This window comes from Misgurnus anguillicaudatus, chromosome 15 (assembly GCF_027580225.2).
Source record: "Misgurnus anguillicaudatus chromosome 15, ASM2758022v2, whole genome shotgun sequence".
In the NCBI taxonomy this organism is placed as follows: domain Eukaryota; kingdom Metazoa; phylum Chordata; class Actinopteri; order Cypriniformes; family Cobitidae; genus Misgurnus; species Misgurnus anguillicaudatus.
Genome location: NC_073351.2, coordinates 15670029 through 15691850, shown reverse-complemented (window position 1 = coordinate 15691850; position 21822 = coordinate 15670029). Strand labels below are relative to the sequence as shown.

At 37.5% G+C, this 21822-nt stretch overlaps 1 protein-coding gene across 1 annotated transcript in view; it reads left to right on the top strand.

Moving 5' to 3' along the window:
• The first annotated feature begins 4001 nt into the window (after positions 1-4001).
• The window catches only part of dhx36 (DEAH (Asp-Glu-Ala-His) box polypeptide 36), a 37347-nt gene continuing 19526 nt past the window's right edge, over positions 4002-21822 (top strand). Inside the window, exons 1-11 of the mRNA XM_073853459.1 lie at positions 4002-4581; positions 5120-5403; positions 7544-7778; positions 7877-7915; positions 8042-8212; positions 8383-8462; positions 13168-13242; positions 15817-15987; positions 17259-17336; positions 17657-17803; positions 18186-18291. Coding sequence (XP_073709560.1) covers positions 4327-4581; positions 5120-5403; positions 7544-7778; positions 7877-7915; positions 8042-8212; positions 8383-8462; positions 13168-13242; positions 15817-15987; positions 17259-17336; positions 17657-17803; positions 18186-18291 — 1641 coding nt within the window. The 5' untranslated portion in view covers positions 4002-4326. The remainder of the gene's footprint in view (positions 4582-5119; positions 5404-7543; positions 7779-7876; positions 7916-8041; positions 8213-8382; positions 8463-13167; positions 13243-15816; positions 15988-17258; positions 17337-17656; positions 17804-18185; positions 18292-21822) is intronic.

Below are 21822 nucleotides of genomic sequence, written 5' to 3'. Positions count from 1 at the left end.
GGCAGAAAACTGCAGACCCAGAGGTTAATGGTAGCCAACATGCTTACAGCGGACCTGCACTTATCAAAGAAAAGCTTTCTTACCACCTTTTTAAACCTCAGAGCCATTTTGAAGACTGACACACCCTCCGGTCCATATTTCCTCCCTCTTGCAAGGCAAGTTCTTTATAAGACCCTGACATAGTGTATGGATTCTGTTTGTAAGCAATTAACTGTGAGTTGCATCTCAAGCAGAAGATTGTTGTGCATGGAGAGAGAGTGACAGGTTGCTGGAAAGGGGGTTTTAAATAAAAGGAAAGTGACAGAGGTGGTGATTAAAGAGTAAAAAATAAGAACAAGATGCTTCTCTGCATGAATAGAAAGATTTGCAACCTGTCATACTAACCGACGGACAGGTTATACGTTTACAAAGTAGCAAAAGGATTAAGTGGGACAGAGCATACACGGGAATGAAGACCAATCATAAATGGTCATTCATTAAGGGGACATGTCCTATTTCAGATGGTCTGTGTTTTGACAGCAAGTTGTCACCAGCATTTCCTGCCTCTGTACCCAAATAACACATTTTAATTGTGCATGGACTGACACGTGCAAACGCACAATATAACACATACTCTTCATAGCCTGCCAGAAACATCAATGTCAGGAAGCTCCCTTATCAAGTTAATAATGTAAAGAGAAAAACTTCAGAGTCCTACCACAGTGTTTAAAGCTGTTTGAGGATCATGTGCTGGACTAGATAAAAATGAACTGCATGGTCAAACACAAAAGAAAAACCTAACGGTGCTCTTTAAACATACAGTGAAAGTTAAGTAGGACACTAAGATTTTGCATAACTGTAAATTATTAAATAATGGTTTTACTTTTGGGGCACACTATCCCTTTAATACATGCAATTTTCACTTTAAAAATAAAGAAGGTTTTTCGTTTAACTACATAATGTAAGCAAGATATGTAAGTGTGTGCTATGCACGAGGATAAAGCAAGACAGAGGAAAGAATGGGTGGGTGGGTGTTGGTTTATTTAAAAAAAGACTTGCTGTGATGGTAAAGATCTAATACATATTTCATGCCTGTGTTTGGAAGCTTCCACTCGCTACTGTAAGTCTATTGCACCTCCACTACACACAACGCCACAGGTTTCTAATTATCTCCTTGCTCTCTATTAAAACAGTCACTGTTTTACCTCCCTGTTAATCCCCCCTCTGCTCCACTCCCTTTTAAAGAGACACTAATGACAATGTGAGCATAGGCCAATTAGAGAATAAGCATTAGGACAAGTGCCGGAAGACTCAACGCTCTGCGGCAGTAAACACACAGCCACTTTTGTCGATACCATGTTTGCTCTGGGATCCAGAAGAAACCAGAAGACAACTTCTCTCAGTCTCGGGGATGTAGCTGTAAGATTACACCGGCTAAAGAGATGCTAAGCAAAGATAATTAGTGTCTCTTGGTTTCGAGATGAACATTAGGAGGATTCACCATGACATATGGTTGCAAACTCCTGAATTCTGTGTGGGAAAACACATTAGCTCTTTTGTTTCCAAAGAAAAAGGTGTAAGCAGAGTTCTGTTTTCTGAGGTGCATGTATTTTCTGTTAAGCATATGTTGCCTTTAGAAATAGACATTATAAAATATGGAAATTAATCATGGGGCAGAAGTTGGGGGAGGATGCTCTTGCTTAATTCATTCTCTGTGTTACAAAGAATGTTGCCATTAAATATAAATGGACATCATTTGTTCCCTTTGATGAGCATATTGACCTCTGCATCTATTAAAGGGGAAATGTAATTTTCTTCTTAATAAACAGTACCAGTCAAAGTTTGGACATACCTAGCAGAATTTATGATCATATAGGGGCGGGGACAGTGATTAGACTAGTCCTAGACTAAAAGAAAGAGCTGTCCAAACTGAAAACCACTTCCAATGACAAATCTTAAAATAGGCATTTTTAAGGCATTTTGGTTAAAACTAGTTATATATCCTAATTAAACTAAGGCCTATTCCTGGTTTAAGCTAATCTCTGTCCGGGAAACCACTCCATAATGTTTGATCTAAAGGCTTGTGCTTATAGATATTTTTAGGGAAATGTAAAGTGCCTGAGGTTTTTACAAATGTAGGTAAAAATGTAAGTAGAACTGGCAAGACATGTCCAGTATTCAATACAGTTTTAAGAGCATTGCAAGTGTGTAGGGGGTGGAATCTATCCCAACATCTTGGACCAAAGGCAAAGTACAGCCTGGATAGATACATTTGAAAGTAAATCTATAATAAGCATGGGTGAAAATGAAAATAAGCATAACTTAAATAAATTGATACAATTGGCCCAAAATGTTTGGCCGCACCGCTCTCTGTCTCTATGGAACCGGGGATTTCCCCTGGAGTTCTTAGTCGAGCCTTATCAGCCAATCAAAAAAAAGAAAAGAAAAAAGAAAGCAACTACACAATAGCCAATCAGAAAAGAGTATTGTATCGGGATAAGATTTAACGCACAACCAATGAAAAAAGCATATCCTGGAATTGCTTACCATCATCCTCGTTTACTCTCACACAGAGGAAACCACTGGAGCTCCGAGCATCACTTTAAGCATAGAGTAAGTCATGATCTCCTGTTTTAATGTTACAACAAATTCACAACTTATTTTGATAAACACTTGACTACTGTTAGAGAATGTTTTCAAGATAATCAGCATCAGTTTTTCCATGAGTGTCTATAACTTAGCCAACAGTTTTACAGCCTGTTCACTGACACACCTGCTCAGAACAGTTATTTTTTAGTTATCACACGATGACTGACATTTTGTCACATTAAACATCTCTCTCAAAATAGCTTAATCATTTTATTAGCACTAAATAAATACATTAAAGTTTATTACATCGTCAATGTTATTGGTCACTTTTAAAATCATGTATTTTATATCCTGGCCATGGATGCATTAATCATTTCATTTTTATTGCCCTGTCATCATCAAATGTGCATCAAACACAATGCAAAACACCAGTCATAAGCTAAAATGTGGAGCCTACTATTTCTCTGTTACACAATTAACATACAAACCCAGAAGCTGTTCTGCAATGTATGTGTACAGTATTACCCAGGTAAAAATTACATTTCCATAATGTAGGTAGCCTACTTAAAGTGCTCTATTTTTATATACTAGTAATATACTAAACATTATTCTTAGTAATCTTAACATAATCTTAAAAACATCTATTTATCAGTGCATTTTAAAGGGTTCACCTTTTACTCACTCTCATGTTGTTACAAACCTTTATAAATTTGGTTTGTTCTGATAAACAAACAAACAAAAATTAAAAAACAAAAATAAACAAAAATTTTGGGTCCAGATTTTAATTTACTTTGATACATTTGAATTTTTATAAAACGATATAAAAAAAAAAAAAAAAAAAACATAAAACAATGTATTTTTATTTAGATATTATGTCTTTTACCAGATTTGGCAATTGTTATCATTTCTGTTTTTGCTGGTCAATTATAAACAGGTCAAATTAAACTGCTAGCAAAAGTTGAGAGAATTGGGTAGGTCAGAGGGGCAGCTGCTGAAAATACCCATTCCCAACATATGCAATCTCATTTCAAACTTTTGGAAAAACTTGAGAGCCCTGCATGAGTAGCAAAAGGCTATTAAATATGTCATTGTATGTTAGGATTAAAGTACATTTTGTCTTATTATATTCATTTTTAAGGAGATTCTTTTTCACTGAATAAAATGTCAATCCAAAATTGATATGAGTTCCTAAAGAACACAATAACAAAGTTACTTTATTCCTACAGAACCACTGAAAAAGTAGCGAGATCTGTAAACATACTTTAAATATTCTTATTTTAATTATTTGTATACTTTTATAATTTTTTTGTCAATGTGCCATGTGTAACATTTCACATCAAAGTATCGGTGTACTTTCGAGGCTCTCGCGATACTGTGATGTCATACATTGATTGCTCTGCGCAGCACTCCATGAACACTGTAGGACCAGTGCGCACACAGCCAATCGTCTATCACGACGTCAATGTTAGTCGTCTAGCTTTAACTGGTTTCGTCATACATGCGCGTCGAGGAAAATATTTGAACAAAAATAAAGCATTTGTATGTAGCGAAAAACAGTCGGTTTATAGAAGGTTCATAGCAACGAACGTATTCTTTTGTTTTACGTAACTCGACCGGCAGTTTGTTTAATAACAGCGAAAGTATAACGGCTGTTTGATGCATTTAGGCGAGGGATAACAGTTTGCTCCTGTGTATCTGCCGCTGTAGTCAGTGTGTAACAGTGTGTGTCTGCTGCTGTAACTTAGTCTGGTTGGCAGCATGAGTTATGGCCATGGGTATGGTAACAGACGCGGGCGAAGAGGAGGAGGCCGGCGTTTCGGAGATGGTTCCAGGTGGAATAGAGAATCTGGAGGAGGATGCCAGAGAAACTCTGAATGGGACTCAAACGAGGAGCAGGGGCATGGAGGAGGACGAAGAGTCGGCAAACACCCACCCCATCTGACGGGTCGCGAAATTGGATTGTGGTATTCCAAAAACGGAGGCATTAACAGAGCCGAGGCAGAGAGGAAATCGGTGAGTAGGTTTTGTCTTGCTAAGTATGTAAGTTAGGCAGTTGCACAAATTCCAGGTAGATTTTTTTATTAAATGTAAGTTACTTTTAATGATTAATGACAGCTTGGTGTGTAGTTGTTGCAGTTATAACAAGCAGAGTGAAAGTTTATTTATGAAATGCATAGTAATAATACAGTTGACAAAGTTAAAAATAAACACAATAGGGAATTGAATAAGACCAAATAATATAATATAGATTAATGCTCTGTATCACAGACAAGGTTTAGATTAAGCAAGAATAAATCCTTAGCTAATTTAGGACATTTAAGTAGCTTTTATAAATATGAAAAAAAAACATTACTGGTGTGTATTTTGAAGCAAAACAATGACACTGACGTCACTGTTATGAAGGCCCTATCCAGTAGTGTGTGTGTATATAAAAGTATCACAGTCTACAGCCAGTACAACAGTGTAATAAAATGTGACCATTAAATAGAAGCTGTAATATGCACAACAATACAGCATTATAAAGCAGAGATTGACTTTGTGTCATGTTTAGAGAGCTGTTGTTAAGATGGATGCATCGCGAGAGCAGCGCATCACTCAGTTGCTGAACTCAGTACAAAGAGATGCAGGCAGAGAGTCTCTACCCTCCATGTCTCAAAGCTGGAGGGTGAAAGAGGAGCCCAACAGCCGAAGAAGTAGAGACACAGAATCTCTTCCCTCCACGTCTCAAAGCTGGAGAGTAAAGGAAGAACCCAACAGCCCTAGAGATGCAGACAGAGAACCCCATCCCTCCACGTCTCACAACTGGAGGGTCAAAGAGGAGCCAGTCAGCCACAGGTGGGAAAACATTATTAAGTTCTTGGAAATCTTGAAAATGTACAGGAATTAAATTAATAAAAAAAATTATAATTTATATTTTATCTTAAAGGATTAGTCCACATAATTTTCTCACCACCATGTCAACCAAAATGTTGATATCTTTCTTTGTTCAGTCGAGAAGAAATTATGTTTTTTGAGGAAAACATTCCAGGATTTTTCTCATTTTAATGGACTTTAATAGACCCCAACACTTAACACTTAACTCAACACTTAACAGTTTTTTTCAATGGAGTTTCAAAGGACTCTAAACGATCCCAAACGAGGCATAAGGGTCTTATGTGGCGAAATTATTGTCATTTTAAATAAAAAATATTCACTTTCAAACCACAACTTCTCGTCTTTCTCCGGTCATGTGACGCGCCAGTGCGACCTCACGTAATTGCGTAGTAACGTAGAAAGGTCACGTGTTACGTAAGGAATAATTGACGACGGGCCATTGAATTATAAGAAAATAATGCACACCAAGGTGGTAATGCGCGGAGTGCCGTTACACCGCAGGTGTGCATTATTTTCAAATAATTCAAAGGACCGGAGTCAATTATTCCGCTTATACCACGGTTACCACAAACATTGCTCTGGTGCCTATTTTTAAGACATTTGAAAAATTAGGTGTGCGGTTTACAGAAAAATAATCAACACCCATAGAACATTTCTCAGCCAATCAGAATGCAGAATTCAACAGACCCGTGGTATAAATATATGAAACGCACATTTGCGGACCATTTTAAACAATAAATTTACACAAAGACATTAATTAGTATTATTTGACATACAACAACGTCGTAACCGTCCTCTTTCTCCACTATTGTAAACACTGGGGCGTAGTTTCGCCTACATCATCTGTGACTTCTTGATGTGATGACGTTTTGCGTGAAATCGCGCTGGCGCATCACAGGACCGGAGATAGACGAGAAGAAGTGGTTTAAAACTTAAGTGCATATTTTTTATTTTTCTTGTCAAAAATGAAAATCGTTTTGTTAGATAAGACCCTTATGCCTCGTTTGGGATTATTTAGAGTCCTTTGAAACTCCGTTGAAAAAAACAGTTAAGTGTTGAGTTAAGTGTTAAGTGTTGGGGTTAGGGATGCTCAAATCAGTTAATTTTCCTGACCGACAACCGTAGCTTCTAAACCGAACATTAACCATTAACTTATAAGATTTTAATATGAAATTGTCATTGAGTAAAAATACAGTTGACGGTTGTCTGTGAACTAGTAATAACAAAAGATTTAATTTGAATGTGCAAACAGCAGTGACAGATCAACAACAGAACCAGGATTCATACATTATTAGATATTCACGCAACATTACCTTATTAAAAAGCACGCAATCAGTCCAGAGGATTAATATCCAAAAAGGGCAGATTGTCTCCGTTTCATCTACCACAGTGGTCATTTCTAAAGCAGGATGCTTTTCAGAAAGTTTTGCTTTTGCGTCGTCTTTCTTTGTTTGTGCAAAAAGAGAGATGTTTATGGACAGGGTCAGAGGCCATCAGCGAACGTCTGTCCGGATGTGCGCGAGACGGACCGCGTCATCTTGCGCGGACACGCGCGCGTCTCCGTTCAGCTTCCAAACACGCATACAAAAAATGATTTCTCATACAAATGATTACTTTATCAGACCGTCAGGGCAGCAATAATTTGTGTCATTTACAGGACATTTACAAATTAAAGATAGAAAAAGTGGCGAAATGTCTGTCGGCTCATGACGACACGCACCATGTATTATCAAATATTTTTTTATTTTAACTGATAATGTTAATCGGTCATAAATTCTTATTTTCGGTTAACTGTTAAACGGTCAATGTGAGCATCCCTAGTTGGGGTCCATTAAAGTCCTTTAAAATTAGAAAAATTCTGGAATGTTTTCCCCAAAAACACAATTTCTTTTTGACTGAACAAAGAAAGACATCAACATTTTGGATGACAAGGTGGTGAGTAAATGATCTGGATTTTTTTAAGAAAATGGACTAATCCTTTAAATATTTAATCTTGCATTCAGTATCTTTACTAAACTATTTAAGTAATTTTACTATTATAAGACCTTATGCTCCTAATCGTCAATTTAAGATGCTTAACAGCAAGGTCTCTATTCTTCAGTTACTTTGATGGAGACGATCCTCCAGATGTTCCTGAAATCGTTCTGAAAGTTCCAAAAATTGAGCCCAAAGAGGAGAGGCGAGAGGATGAGTCTGGGGCGAGTGTAAGAGAAGACCTCACTGACACTGAACTGGACTACTTATTTCAGTATGTTGTTCAAAAACCCTCTCTGGATGAGGAGCTTAAGGAAGATCTGCAGAAGAAAAGAGATAACCATAGATACAAAGATATGCTGGTGAGATGTGCAGAGAAAACTTTTGCTAAAACTTTTTGTATGGAAAAGAAATAAATAACAAAAAACCTATGCTTTAATGTGGTGGTTTCCCGTTTCAGAAATTCAGAGAAAAGCTTCCATCATATGGAATGAGAGAGGTAAATGTCGATACTTTTCGATATAGACTATATGTACAGTATACATGTGTTTACTTGTCTTTTAGTTTTAACTTATGCAAATGTAAAAATACAATCAAGCGTGCAACCTTCTCTTTTGCTTTGTAGGAGCTGGTTAGGCTAATTGGTGCTAACCAGGTGCTAGTGATCAGTGGAGAGACAGGATGTGGGAAGACTACACAGGTTACTCAGTTCATCCTTGATGATTATATTCAGAAGGGCATGGGCTCTCTCTGCAGGGTGGTATGCACCCAGCCACGGCGCATCAGTGCCATATCAGTAAGTACAAATACATTTTCATGATTTGAAGGGAATCTGCGCTCCCTTTTAAGATAAAACATGTAATTTTGCCCCAAACAGGGTTTATAAAACTGCCTGCAAGCAGGTTTTCAAACTCCATGGTACATCATACATCAAAGGTGTACAGTATGTTATGTGCTTGTGTTTAGGTAGCTGAGAGAGTAGCTGCAGAGCGGGCAGAGGCGGTGGGAGATGGGAAGTCTTGTGGGTATCAGATTCGTTTGCAGAGGTGAGTGATTCAATGCTGCAATCACTATGCAGACACTGTAAGGAAAGTAAAAAAAAGGATTAAACCTCTCTCTGGACTTGCCAACTGTCCAAGAAACCGTAACTAATGAATATTCTTATGAGATCCATATTGAGGTTAGCTTTTAAAGTTTTGCCACTAATAATACAGTATTAAAGTAAGTTACACTTGGAGGTGGAATAAAGGTTGCTAGATTTATTTGATTTTAATTTAAATACTGTTATTGTCATATTCTGTTTTTTTAATAGGGACATATGGTAAACTTAATATATAACATACTTTATAAAAGATTTTTATCACCTCTTAAAATGCTTAAAGCACTTGCTGTTGGTTTACTGTGGGATCAACATTTTGTATATATATATATATATATACACACAGTGGCAAGACAAAGTATGTGAACCTCTAGGAATGAACTGGTTTTCTACAGTGATTTGCCATAAAATGTTATCTGATCCTCATCTAGGTCACAACAATAAACAAACACGATATGCATAAGCTCACAAGACATAAATAATTCCGGTTTCTTGTGTCTTTTTTGGAAAAACCCATTGAGCATTCGAAGTGCTGGAGGAAAATGTAAGTGAGCCCATGGACTAATTACTTTATTGAAAGCTTTTTTGTCAGAAGCTGGCAAACTGGAGTCCAATTAATAAAATGAGTTTAAATGTGTGGTTTAGTGCAACTTTGATTGATATTAAGACACTCACACATTTTAAGATTGCTGTCCTTAAGAAGCATCAGCTCTTCTGAACCATGCTGTTATAAAGATATCTGATCAAGAGATGATGCACTCCATAAGGCGTAAAAGGGATACAAAACAATCTCAAAATGTTTAGACCTCCATCAGTCTACACTTAGACATTTGTCTATAAATGGAGACAGTTAAATACTGTAACTACCCTTCCTAGAAGTGGGCGCACAGCCAAGATGACTCCTAAGGCACCATGCAGAATACTCAATGAGGTAAAGAAGAACCCACGAGTAACAGCTAAAGGCTTGAAGACATCATTGGAACGGGCACACAGCTCTGTTCCTGAGTCTACCATACGCAAGTCTTTGGACAGGCACGGTGTCTATGACAGTACACCACGGAGGAAGCCGCTGCTCTCCCGAAAAACATTGCTGTGAGCCTGAAGTTTGCAAAAGAGCACCTTGGCAAACCCCAGTGCTACTGGGAAAATATTTTATGGATTGATGAAACAAAAGTTGCATTTTTTTGGGAAAAATGTAATGGGCGCAAAATGGGCACAGCTTACCAACATCAAAACATCATCCCAACAGTGAAGTATGGTGGAGGGAACATCATGATTTTGGCTTGCTTTGCTGCTTCATGGCCTGGACCATATGCCATCATCGAGGGTAAAATGAATTATTAAGTAAAAAAAATCCTATAGGATAATGTCAGGGTGGCTGTCTACCAGTTGAAGCTCAGTAGAAGTTAGTTGATGCAACAGGACAATGACCTTAAGCATTGTAGTAAATCCACTACAGACTGGCTTAAGAAAAACAAAATGCGCCATTTGGAGTGGCCTAGTCAAAGCCCAGACCTTAACCTGTGGAATGACCTCAAGAGAGCGGTTCACAACAGACATCCTACATATGTGTCTGAGTTAAAGCCGTTTCGTAAAGGGGAATGAGCAAAAATTGCTTCTGAACGATGCGCAGGTCTGATTCAGAACTACTGAAAGCGCTTGCTTGAAGTATTTGCTGCCAAATGAGGCTCAACAAGCTGTTAAATCCATGGGTTCACTTACATTTTCCTCCAGCACTATGAATGTTTAATGGGGGTTCTCAAAAAAAACAAAAGAAACTAGAATTATTTGTGTGTTGTCACCTTGTGCGCATTGGGTTTGTCTATTGTTGTGACCTAGATGAGGATCAGATCACATTGTATGGCAAATCACAGTAGAAAACCAGTTTATTCCTAGGGGTTCACATACTTTTTCTTGCCACTGTGTATATTTATTTATTTATTTATTTATTTATTTATTTATTTATTTATTTATTTATTTATTTATTTATTTATTTATTTATTTATTTATTTATTTATTTATTTATTGCATACATTTGATTATTTTTTTACTGCTATGAAAGTGTTCTGAAATGTGTATGTTTACATAAAACGTAACACAATGTTTTATTATAATAATGTAACTGTTTAAGTTATTTTATTTTTGTGTGGAAAGCCGAGATGCTGGGAAGGTCTGTCTGTATATATTTAGTCTAGTGGTTTTATCTTAAGAGTGTTCGAGCGAGAGAAAAGTGGATTAAGGAGTGAGGTCACTGGAACATGTTGTGTCCGAGTGCAGATAATTGCCTCTCTTCTGTGATAGAAGAGAGAGAACTGATTAGAGCTGTACTGCCAAATATCTTACAACTCTTCCCCATCGCCCTTTGTTTCATCTTGTCTTATTATTAGTGGTGTTTGGTGAAGTCAACATCACCATTACTATTCCTTTCACACACTCTTGGTCAAACAGAAAGAATACTTCATTTTGTTGAGTAAAGTTGTGCTGCTACTTTTTAAAGCGGTCAGATACAACTTTTGCACCTGCTTAATAATGCACACAAATGTACATTATTTTAGGACCATTCATAATTTTAGCATTGTAACATGATTTTCGGTTAAGTGAAGTGAAAGTGATGTTAAAATGCATTTAACATATTTGGGTTTCTTGGACATGGTTTATATTAATCCAGGACTAAGCTATGCCTTTGTTTTGCTTTAAAATGCACACAAGTAATTTTTTAGTAAGGCATGTTTGTTAAAACTAGTTATATTACCTAATTAATAAGGGTGTCACGATTTCGATCGAAATAAAGTCATAACTTCGAATTAAAAAATTGAATTGTCGATGCTGCCACGCCCCCATGTCACTTCCGGTCGGCTTGCCGCTTTTAGGTATCGTCAGTGTTTAGTGTGACCTCTCTTGGCACTAAACACATATTGAGCGTTTTTAAGCAGAATGAAGTAAAATGACTAATTTCTTTAAAATAAGGACTTGAGATCCTGCAGTTTCCTGCTATTGTTCAAGTGGAAGGGGAGTTTACCCTTAAAACTTGACGCATCAGTTTACATTTTTATACATTTTTTAATACTATATACACATATCCTGTATTTTCTGGATGTATTCTATTAAAGAGACCATTGCAAAAACAACAAAACTAATTCTGGCATGGCGGCTTAAGACTTTTGCACAGTACTGTATATCTGGGATGAGGGTGGAATTTTACAGTTTTTAATCTCCTTCATTGTATTGTCAGATATAGGGTTCAAAACTACCAATCATTCAAAACCAAATGTGAAAAAAAATTAAATAACCAAATATTTCACCAAATACCTTAATACTTCACCAAAATAACTGGTAAGTGATTTATTAGTTTGATTGGCTGCCTCTTGCTGATATAAACTGATGCACACTGTCTACTACTAGTGACTCAAATATCTTGTGACTTTTACCAAAGTGGAAGCTTTAGCACCAGATATATATTTATTATGCCCGAAGACATTATATGGTGAAATAAATGTGGATATTTTTGCAAAACTATTAAGTCCCGAAAACAAATAGGAAATTTGGGAATGAAAAATCTGGAATAAATATATAGCTCTGCATCTTGTGAACGTTGCAGTTTCACAAACAGACAAAGACCTGCTTGCCTAAAACCCAAAACTAATGCAAAACCCAGTTTCTTGCTTCTAAAAAAGCCTTACGGTCAGACAGTTTTCACTGTTTGCCCGTCGAGTCATTTATTATACGACTATAAACCTGTTATGGAAGTAGTCGGACAGCACCTGCTGCAGATACTGCAGAGTTGGAGAGGGAACAGAAAGCTTCAACTCATCAGATGTTTAATTCTTCACACAGGTCACACACTTGACATCTCTCAAGAAGAGAGACGTCAGGGGGAAGTGGGGTATGGAGGGGTGAATCAGAGTCAAGAGAGATGGAGTGATAATGTGAAAAAGTGCAGAAGGGGTATGAGACGGGGTGAGGCGAAATGGGCTGTTAATCTTGTCTTGCTGTGATGGTGTGGAAGTGTAGAGTAGGAAATAATCAAGGAAAGGGAGGAAATGTAGGAGGAGGACAGAGGTGAAGAGACAGTAGGATGCAAATGATCTCTTTAGGCCAAAAGAGGTTAATATGTGCAGGACCTCTCACATTCTGCCCGTTAATCTTTTTTCCTCTGTTACACATCGGTTACACAAGCCTGTGGCAATCCCTACATTTTCCTATTGCTCTCATGTGATCGGCTATGTAAGTGTGGGGGAGTAGATGAAGATGTTAGCCTGGACACATTGTAAAATTGAATCGCAGATAAAATAGGAGGTTTATTTGAAATACTGACACAGTACTAAGTTATGGGAAACATCAAATTGTTGAAATTACACAGATTTAACATGCACAGTGTATCTTCTTTATGTGGTGGCCTCACGGGGTGATACAGTTTTGAATTTGACCAGTGACATGTACTATAATCTCCTTTTTTCCCTAACAGTTTTGTTTCTCTCCTTTACTTTATTAACTTTATAAGTCTAAACACTTGTATGTTTTATGTTAAATGTTTTAAATACATTTACATATAAAAATATTGTTACAATTTTAGCTTTCAAATTGAAATGAAATAAATTTTTACACTGACTTCTCTTTTATTTCTCCTCCCACTCTCTTGCTCTGCTTTTCAGCCGGTTACCACGGAAACAAGGCTCAGTGTTGTATTGTACGACAGGCATTATTCTTCAATGGCTCCGCTCGGATCCGTAAGTGCTCTGCATCTCTTTCCCTTCACACCCCTTCGCTCTTTTATTACGCCTTTCCATCCTCTATCTGTGCGCTGTGCCTTTTCTTTACCCAGTAAGAGGTGTCGTTGTTTAATCAGTCCGCAGCAGGTGTACGGCACACACTCACATACACTTATGCATACTCAAAGCACTGACAAACATATAATTGCAAATACATCCAATATCACTGACATTAAATCTGTTTCAGAGGCTGCTCTGGGGGGTTGCCTATTGCCTGCCATGCTTCTTAGTTTGACTCATCCACTCAGACAGCTTTCAGTCCAACCCACATAGAGAAAACATTATGCACTGTTGCTGTTGTTTTTTCTCTGATCTCTTCTGTTTTGCTGCTGAAATATTTAAACACACAGAATTTCTGACAGAAACCCTGTAAGGGACCTGAATAGTGTTATTTAGGATACATTCACACTGCATTTGGGACTAGGGTTGCAAAGTTGGGGAATTTTGGAAAATTCCAAGTTATAAACTTTAAAAGAAATTATTTGTAAATGTTGTTTATTTTATATACTGTAATACATACAATTTCTCAACATCCGACTCAAATTTATCCGTTGGCCACAATTCTCATATATTCCCATGTAATATTTAAAGAAAGTTTCAAAAATTCCTAGAATTTTGCAATCCTATTTGAGACTGACAACCATATTCACCAACATATGCGACTCTGGAATCATTCTGTTGTAGACAGTTTTAGCAGCAACAACATGCACCAATGGCTTTTGTGAACTAAAGCAATTCCCTGTAGACTTCCACATAAAATCAATAACAGTCATTTTACAGTAGTTTATGTTTCATAACAAGGCAAATAAATGAAAATTAACTTTGTTCAGATATCATATCTAATGCGTATCAACTATTACATTGAGCTAACGTTACTTTGTAAAATGAATGTATGTCAGTCCTTGAATTCTTGCCTGGCTGCCAAACCTACAGAGCAAAAAGTCTCACAGAGTTGATTTCAACACTTTTCAGAGTTTATATAGCTCCACACTTATCAGAGTTAAATGAACACTTTCAAGATAGTTAAATGTTTAACACTAGGCCAGAGTTTCTTTGACTCACAAAAGTGTTAAAGGGGTCATATTATGAAATTTTTTTAAGGTAAAAAATAAGTCTTTAGTGTCCCCAAAGCGCATATGTGAAGTTTTCGCTCAAAATACCCCACAGATAATTTATTATAGCATGTTAAAATTGTCACTTTGTAGGTGCAAGCAAAAATGTGTTGTTTTAGGTGTGTCCTTTATAATGCAAATAAGCTAATGAAATGCAAATACTGATCGCAGTGATGGTGACTTTAAATGAAACAGCCAACACACTTTACAAGTAAGATGGTAAAATGCAAATGTAGTAACGGAAGACTAAAAAGTGTGGGCGGAGTGCAATTATATCTCTTAAGCTGCGTTTACACCAGCCGCAAATTGAGCATTGCCGTGGCAAACGCACGAGTTGAAAAACGGGAACTTTGGCGGAAAAACGCGCCGCGTTAACCAATCAGGAGCTTGCTTTAGTAGTGACGTGATTACATAAAGCAATCAAATTTCCGCATGAATGTCTTGATGACTAGAATTTCATGCGTGAATGAAGCGAGTACACTCAAACTGTTCAAGTGGCAAACTAGGCACGGTAGATGCGATTTTGACGCCTCAAACACGGCTGGTGTAAACCCACGGTAAGGAGTTGGGTAAACACTGGCATGATTACCTCTGTTAATTAACTTCAACTCTTAACACCAATTTACTCTAAATATGTTAAATTTACTCTTTAGGTGTTGAATTTAACTGAGAAATGTTTAACACTGACATTTTAACTGTCCAATTTTTGCTGTGTATCTGCACAGTTGTAATCCATGCTCGTCGTCTTTCCTCGTCTAGCAAACCAAAACATTTTATTTTTTACCTGGTATTTGTTTCAGACATCTGTTTAGTCATTAGCTAGACTGAAAAATAAATACATAACGGAAGTTCACTTCGGTTCAGGCACGCAACTGCGACAACGTGTGTGTCCGGTGAAACCCTCTATATAACAGCTCATTTCCTGGGCTATTTGCTTGAACGGATATTTAGGTCAACCCTCTTATTACTCTTCTGATATCCATGAACAACACCTGAAATCATAGTGACAGTGACTTAAAGGCGGAGTCCATGATGTTTGAAAGCCAATGTTGATATTTAAAATCCCCTGAACAAACACGCCCCTACCCCAATAGAATCTGGACCTTCTGTTGATAGACCCGCCCCACACATACGCAACCCGGCATTTGATTTGATTTGATTGGCTATAAGTGTGTTTTGGTAGTCGGCCCGTCTCCTTTTCCAACGCGTTTTTCAAAGATCGTGGACTCCGCCTTTAAGGAAATATCAAAGATAGCAACTTTCATAACATTATAAAGTTTTATGACCATGGCCTTGTGAGCAGGGCTTTAGGAATCTTCTTCTTTCTTACCTTCTGCTTTAGGTCAATGTTTTGTGCTGTTGACAAGTTTTGAATTATACAAGTCTGTTCTTTGGTCAAGTGCTCTGTATGTTTGCTCAGGTATCTCTGCAGCATAAGTCATCTGGTCCTAGATGAGATTCACGAGAGGAGTCTTCAGTCGGATGTTCTACTCACCATCGTGAAGGACTTGTTGCGCACTCGAGATGACCTCAAAGTAGTGCTCATGAGTGCCACGCTTAACGCTGAAAAATTTAGCAGATATTTCAATAAGAGAATTCAATTAACTTTTACAGATAGTTAGTGTGCTTGTGCTTTTAATAAACTTGGTTTATACAGTCCTTAATTTAATTGGGGATGTATGTGTGTGAGATCTTTCGTGGACATGTAATATAAATAGTTTAATAAAGCTCTTTGTACTTCTCAAAAGAACAGAATACAACAGGGCTTAGTATAGCACTAACAACCGGAATAATAGCTTTAGCTTTCAAAAGCAAACGAGACGAATCATGAACAGTGGGAATCCATGCATGCAATAGGTTACAAGCTTGGCAGGAATCTTCAACTACTCTTCTTCGAGAGCCAGATTTTAAAAATCTAAATATGATACGGACCAAACTTTTACCCCTATTTTTACGTTTTATAAATTTTTTACTTATACCTATATTATATTATTATTGCTATTATTTTATAACTTATGTTGTTTTTGTTATAGGTCATAAATTAAACATGCATTTTCCAAAAAGATGCACACATCTTGTATCCATTATTTTGCCTTTGAATTACTAAAAACTTTTCCTTTTTAATATTTAAAAAAATTTGCAAGAGCTAAATAGTAATAGTTTAATTATAACTGTAATGCAGAGCTCTTAAAATTATTTTGTTTATAGCTGTTTAACTTTCATAAATTGCTACGTTTTAAAGATATATATATAGGGTAAACTGCCTTTCCATTGTACATTACAATAGTAATATAATTTCAGTTTAATCATAAACCTGTGACAACATGGGGGAGAAGCTCATTCCTTTAATCTACAAATATATTTATACTTAATAATTTACTTATCACTATTTAAATGTTTAAAAGGATTCCAGTGTAACTGATAAACATGTTAAACAAAAAAAGGATTTACAATTTTCACCTAGCACACAGTGTTTTGTTTGGAACACTGAAATAAATCACTTCCGGTCTGCTTGTCACATGCGGTGTAATTGCACAAGTTTATTTTTTTTTTAGTGCTTTCAAAGCTCAAATCAGATCCGAAAGTTACGCACCTGCAGATGGTTGGCACCCCACACAGCCCTTTTATGACTCTCCTTCCGGTTTATCAGCCATCACTTGTCATGTATAGTGGAAAGGCAGCTTTAAAGTAACCACGCTGATCTTACATCAAACAGAGTTGACCGGTGGGCCGAATAAAGATGTTTGGAGGGCCGCATTTGGCCTGCGGGCAGCCAGTTGACTAGCCTTGAACTATGGGAATCACTTGAGATTGCCAAGCCTCTTTCTTTCCTCTCAAACTGATCTTTTCTCTTACAGATAACTGCCCCATGGTCCATATTCCCGGATACACATTTCCTGTGAAAGAGTATTTACTGGAGGATGTAGTGGAAATGCTGAGGTGAACTCATTACAGAGTTTGGAAAATGTTTTTAAAGTTCCATCTGAAACTATCATAATGTGATAGCTCTTCGATGCTTCCTTCCTGGGTTATCCAGGTGGTCTTCCAGTTGATGGAGCTTACTTTGATCTTTAGATCTTGGTCAGTGCTGGAAACTTGGCTAAACTTGTGAGGGACTCAATGAGGCGTTCAGCTTGGGCAGCTTGACCACTTTAAGCTAGAGTTTCTTTTTAAACCTTGTTTTAACACAATGGCCAAAGCGGATCCATTGCAACAGATTGAGTCAATTCTGGGTGTCTTATTTTGACTTTGGTCTGTAGATTCAAGCCACAACACCAACCGAAGCAACAGCGATCTCGCTGCAGGAGAGGTTTTATGCGCGGCCAGAACATGTTGCCAGAGAAGGAGAAGAAAGAGGCTGAGTACAGGGAGAGTTGGCCAACCTACGCCCGCACGCTCAGAGATCGGTCAGTATTTATTAACCTTCAGACAGTGTTCTGTACAGTCTGTACTTTATCATTACCTGCACTAAGTCTTTCATTCCACAAACTCTACTCTTCGAAATGTATGCGGGAGTCATTAAAGGTAAATGGTCTATTTGATGAATTGCATTACTGTGATGCATTTTATTAAAACCTGTGTGTGTCTTAGCCACTATGTCAAAGATATATAGTGCAGTTGAAAATTAGTTTTTAGTGATAAGTTGTTAGACTGGGTTGACGTTTATCTTTCAGGTATCAGTCAGAGTGACTTTGCCCACAATAGTGAGATCTTCATGAGTAGCTGTGCTTGTATTGAGTCATCGTTGTAAGAAGTCATCACCTACTTTCTCTGCGTTTTGATTGGCAGGTACTCAGACAGCACCATTGACGCATTGGAGTTGATGGATGATGATGACAAGATTAATCTGGAGCTTATCGTGGCATTGATCCGTCACATCGTGATGAATGAGAATGTGAGTTCCTTCTCATTACGGCTGGGTGTTGCTGTGTGTGTGTGTGTGTGTGTGTGTGTGTGTGTGTGTGTGTGTGTGTGTGTGTGTGTGTAACTTTGGCCAAAGCAGGAACAGATGGTGGAGCTCCAGTAAAGCAAAAACGCGTTGGCATGAAATGTGTGCTAATGGTTCTGCTTATCAGACAATCTCCTTTTCTCTCCATTTCTGTCCTCTTCTCTATACTCCTTTTTCTTTCCTCTCTTTTCCTCACTTTCCTTTTTTCTCATTTATGTTTCTCTCCTCTCTTCTCCTGAACTGCTGTGAACTCCATTTCCCATGCTTCTCTTTATACCTCTGGGATTTTTTTTCTCCCTGCGGCTCTTTTATGTGGAAAAATGTTGCCATCTGTGTCACATGAGTGCAGGGATGTGTCAGAGAGGGTTAGATAAAACGCATCAATCATTCTGTCTGGTTATCTCTCCCTTTCACTGCAACATTCATTCCCTGTTCATACAGTACCACTACATGTTCAAGCTTAATCTGCATGTCTTGCTTATATCTCAAATGCCTAATCTATATTGCTTAAATGTGAGCAACTGGAAGTTTAAACCTTTTTTTTTATATTCTTCATAAATTCATCAAGTTTTTTGTCTTGATGTGAGTTTTTTGCACCACAACTGTCATTACATTTTTTTTATTCTTATAAATGAATGCACCATTTTTGTTGCTGTCCCTTTAAGGCTCCCTTTCAAATGCCGTCATCTGTCCTTGTGGTTTTTCCCTGAGCACACACTGTGATGACGTAAGCAACAAAGACCCGTGGGACTCTAGTCAGCAAGTCCTTGAGGGTGTATAGAGGGTATACTTGTATTAAAGCATACAGTTGGTACATGTAATTCTCTTATGCATTGGTAAATTGTTACTAGAAAACATCATTCACAGTTTGCTTATTTTCAATTATTAAATATTAATTGTGCTTCTGGAAAGCTCAGTGATAGAGTATTGCCTAAGCAGCATAAAAGGTCATGGGTTCGATCCAAGATAACACACATACTGATAAAAGTGTATACCTTATAATGCACCGTAAGTCGCTTTGGATAAGAGCATCTGCTAAATGCATAAATCTAAATGTAAATTGGATATTAAATTCAAAGTTGTCACTAAATATGTATTGATCTGGCTTGCATCAGGTTGAAAAAATCAGACTTTTGTTTATACTATAAACAACACTTGTTTCATTTTAGACAGGGTTTAGATCATTGCAGTCTTACATGCGAAATGAACAATAACTTTGGCATTGAGTGTTCGAGTTTTGCCAGCATTATTTCCTGCCCTTTGGTTACTGTCCTGTCTGTAAAAAGGGCACGATTACCTTAAAGTCGCAATGAAATTGAAATGAAAAACTATATATATTTTTTATATTGTGGTATGAGGGTTCCAGACTGCAACCAAATGGTGGCATTTTGCCACCAACATTTGAGAGTGTGCCACTGAATTTTACATCCAGTCGCACATGTGCGACCAGTAAATTTGACCACTTTTTTGTGATGTGACACTGAATTTGAAACAGCACACTACTTTCTGCATCTATCATTAAAGTATTTATTAGTAATGCAGTGAAAATTAGTAGAAATGTGAATATTTGGTTAGCATGTTGATTTACAGTGTGTGCCCCTAAATTTTCTGGATGCACCCCTAAATTTTCATTTGGGGGCCACTTTGCTCCTAGTTAAAAAAGTTAGTCTGGAGCCCTGGGTATTATTAACAAATTACTTATCTGTGAGCTTCATTATTTGTAAAAAATTAGTGTGTGCTCATAATCTTTAATCAAAAATGTAAATCTCCTCCCCTCCTCAAAACGATCTCTCTTCACTTCCGGTCATAAGTATGGCAGGTGGGTGGGGTCCGGGAGAAGATCATAGCGATTAGCAATTAGCAACACGACCCAACTTCAAACGATCCTATCAGTTCTCGATGGACAAATTCAAATCCAGCCCTGCCCTATTTCATCTCAAAAGCCGTTTCATTCAAATATACGTCACCACGGGGAAAATAAGGCAATCGCTACTTCCGTTTCATGGTGACTTTAAGAGAAAAGAGACCTCAAACGTTAATGGAGTTGAGAAGTCAAAACACTTGGCAAGATCAAATAACAGTTTGACATATGAAAGAAAGTCCACTGATCGTACATGTTCTAGAAATATGAAAGACGTTATAGAAGAGTTATTGCGCGTATCGATCTGTCAGATATAGCGGTATATGTTGTCTTTCAAAACTAAGGCAAGCATTGTGATTGGCTAATTAAGAAGCTAAGCCATGAAATTATACTTAGAGGATTAAAAGTAAATAATTTTAATGCATGTGTTCTCTATGTGCCCTCCATGACTTAACTTAGTCTTATGATTGGTCTTTGCTAACCTTGAAGTCCCACTTATAGACCATAAGGTCTTCTTTTAATGAAACGTAACTGTGCTAATGTGGCATGTAATATATATTTCTGTGTGGAAAAGTCTCAGCTCACCTGCTTCAATGTTTTCTTTGTTTGGGGAAGTTGAAGAGATTATCATAAGAATGAGTGCTTGCATCATCGGTGTTACAGTCTAGGACGTCACAGTGGAGTAGTGAGATTTATTTTAGTATTAATTAACCATAAAATTTAGGAATCCTGGGCGTTTGAATGTCAAGGTTTGTTGTGCATCACACAGAGGAATCTGGGTCACAGGATGCTCTGAAACTTCTTAACACATACACAGATGCCTGTCGGCAATGCTCGCGCGCATGCACACATCGCAGAAGTAAGTAGACTGTTTAATTTGTCATGTACCCTTGATGTGATGTTGCAGGGTTGTTAAATATAGAACTAGGGCTGTCTGGGGAGATTTCATATTTTATCTCCCTCCTCCTCTCCGTCTACGCACACTGCATTTTTATGAGGTTAAAATCCTCAGATTGCTTTTCCAAACGTAATAGATTTAATTCACTTTTATCTGGCTTTCGTGGGTGACTCATCTTTTAGGACATAAATTTGCCCCTGAGATCACAGCATGTCAATGCAGTTTGTGATTTCGAATCTGTCAAAAATATTCGAACAACTTGCCAGGTGGCACATAGAGAAAACATTTCATTTTGACTGCATCAGATCACGCTGGTTTATTCGTGTGCGAGTATATTTGCGTTGGAAGGTGCATCTTGGCAGTTACTACACTTGGTTCAGCACATCAAATCGTGGTGCTCGTGTGGGCGATTTATTTGTATTCTTTGTATGTTACCTCTGTGTTGAAAGGGTGATACCTATGGAAAAGTCATGTCACGAAACTGTCTTACTGTGCCAAATCCAAGCCATCCATTTCCAAAGTTTGTAATATTTACTTGAACGTAAATTTCTTTTCTCCTTCCACAAGACCTTTTTTCACCCGCCAGGTAAAATCATACATCTGATTTCTTAGGTTTTCCTTTCCTCAACAAGCTGCACAGTCGGTAGTAAGCGTACATCTACAAATCAAACATAAAGACAAGTTAACCAACAAGCATTTGTTTGTTCAGGTCTAAGCA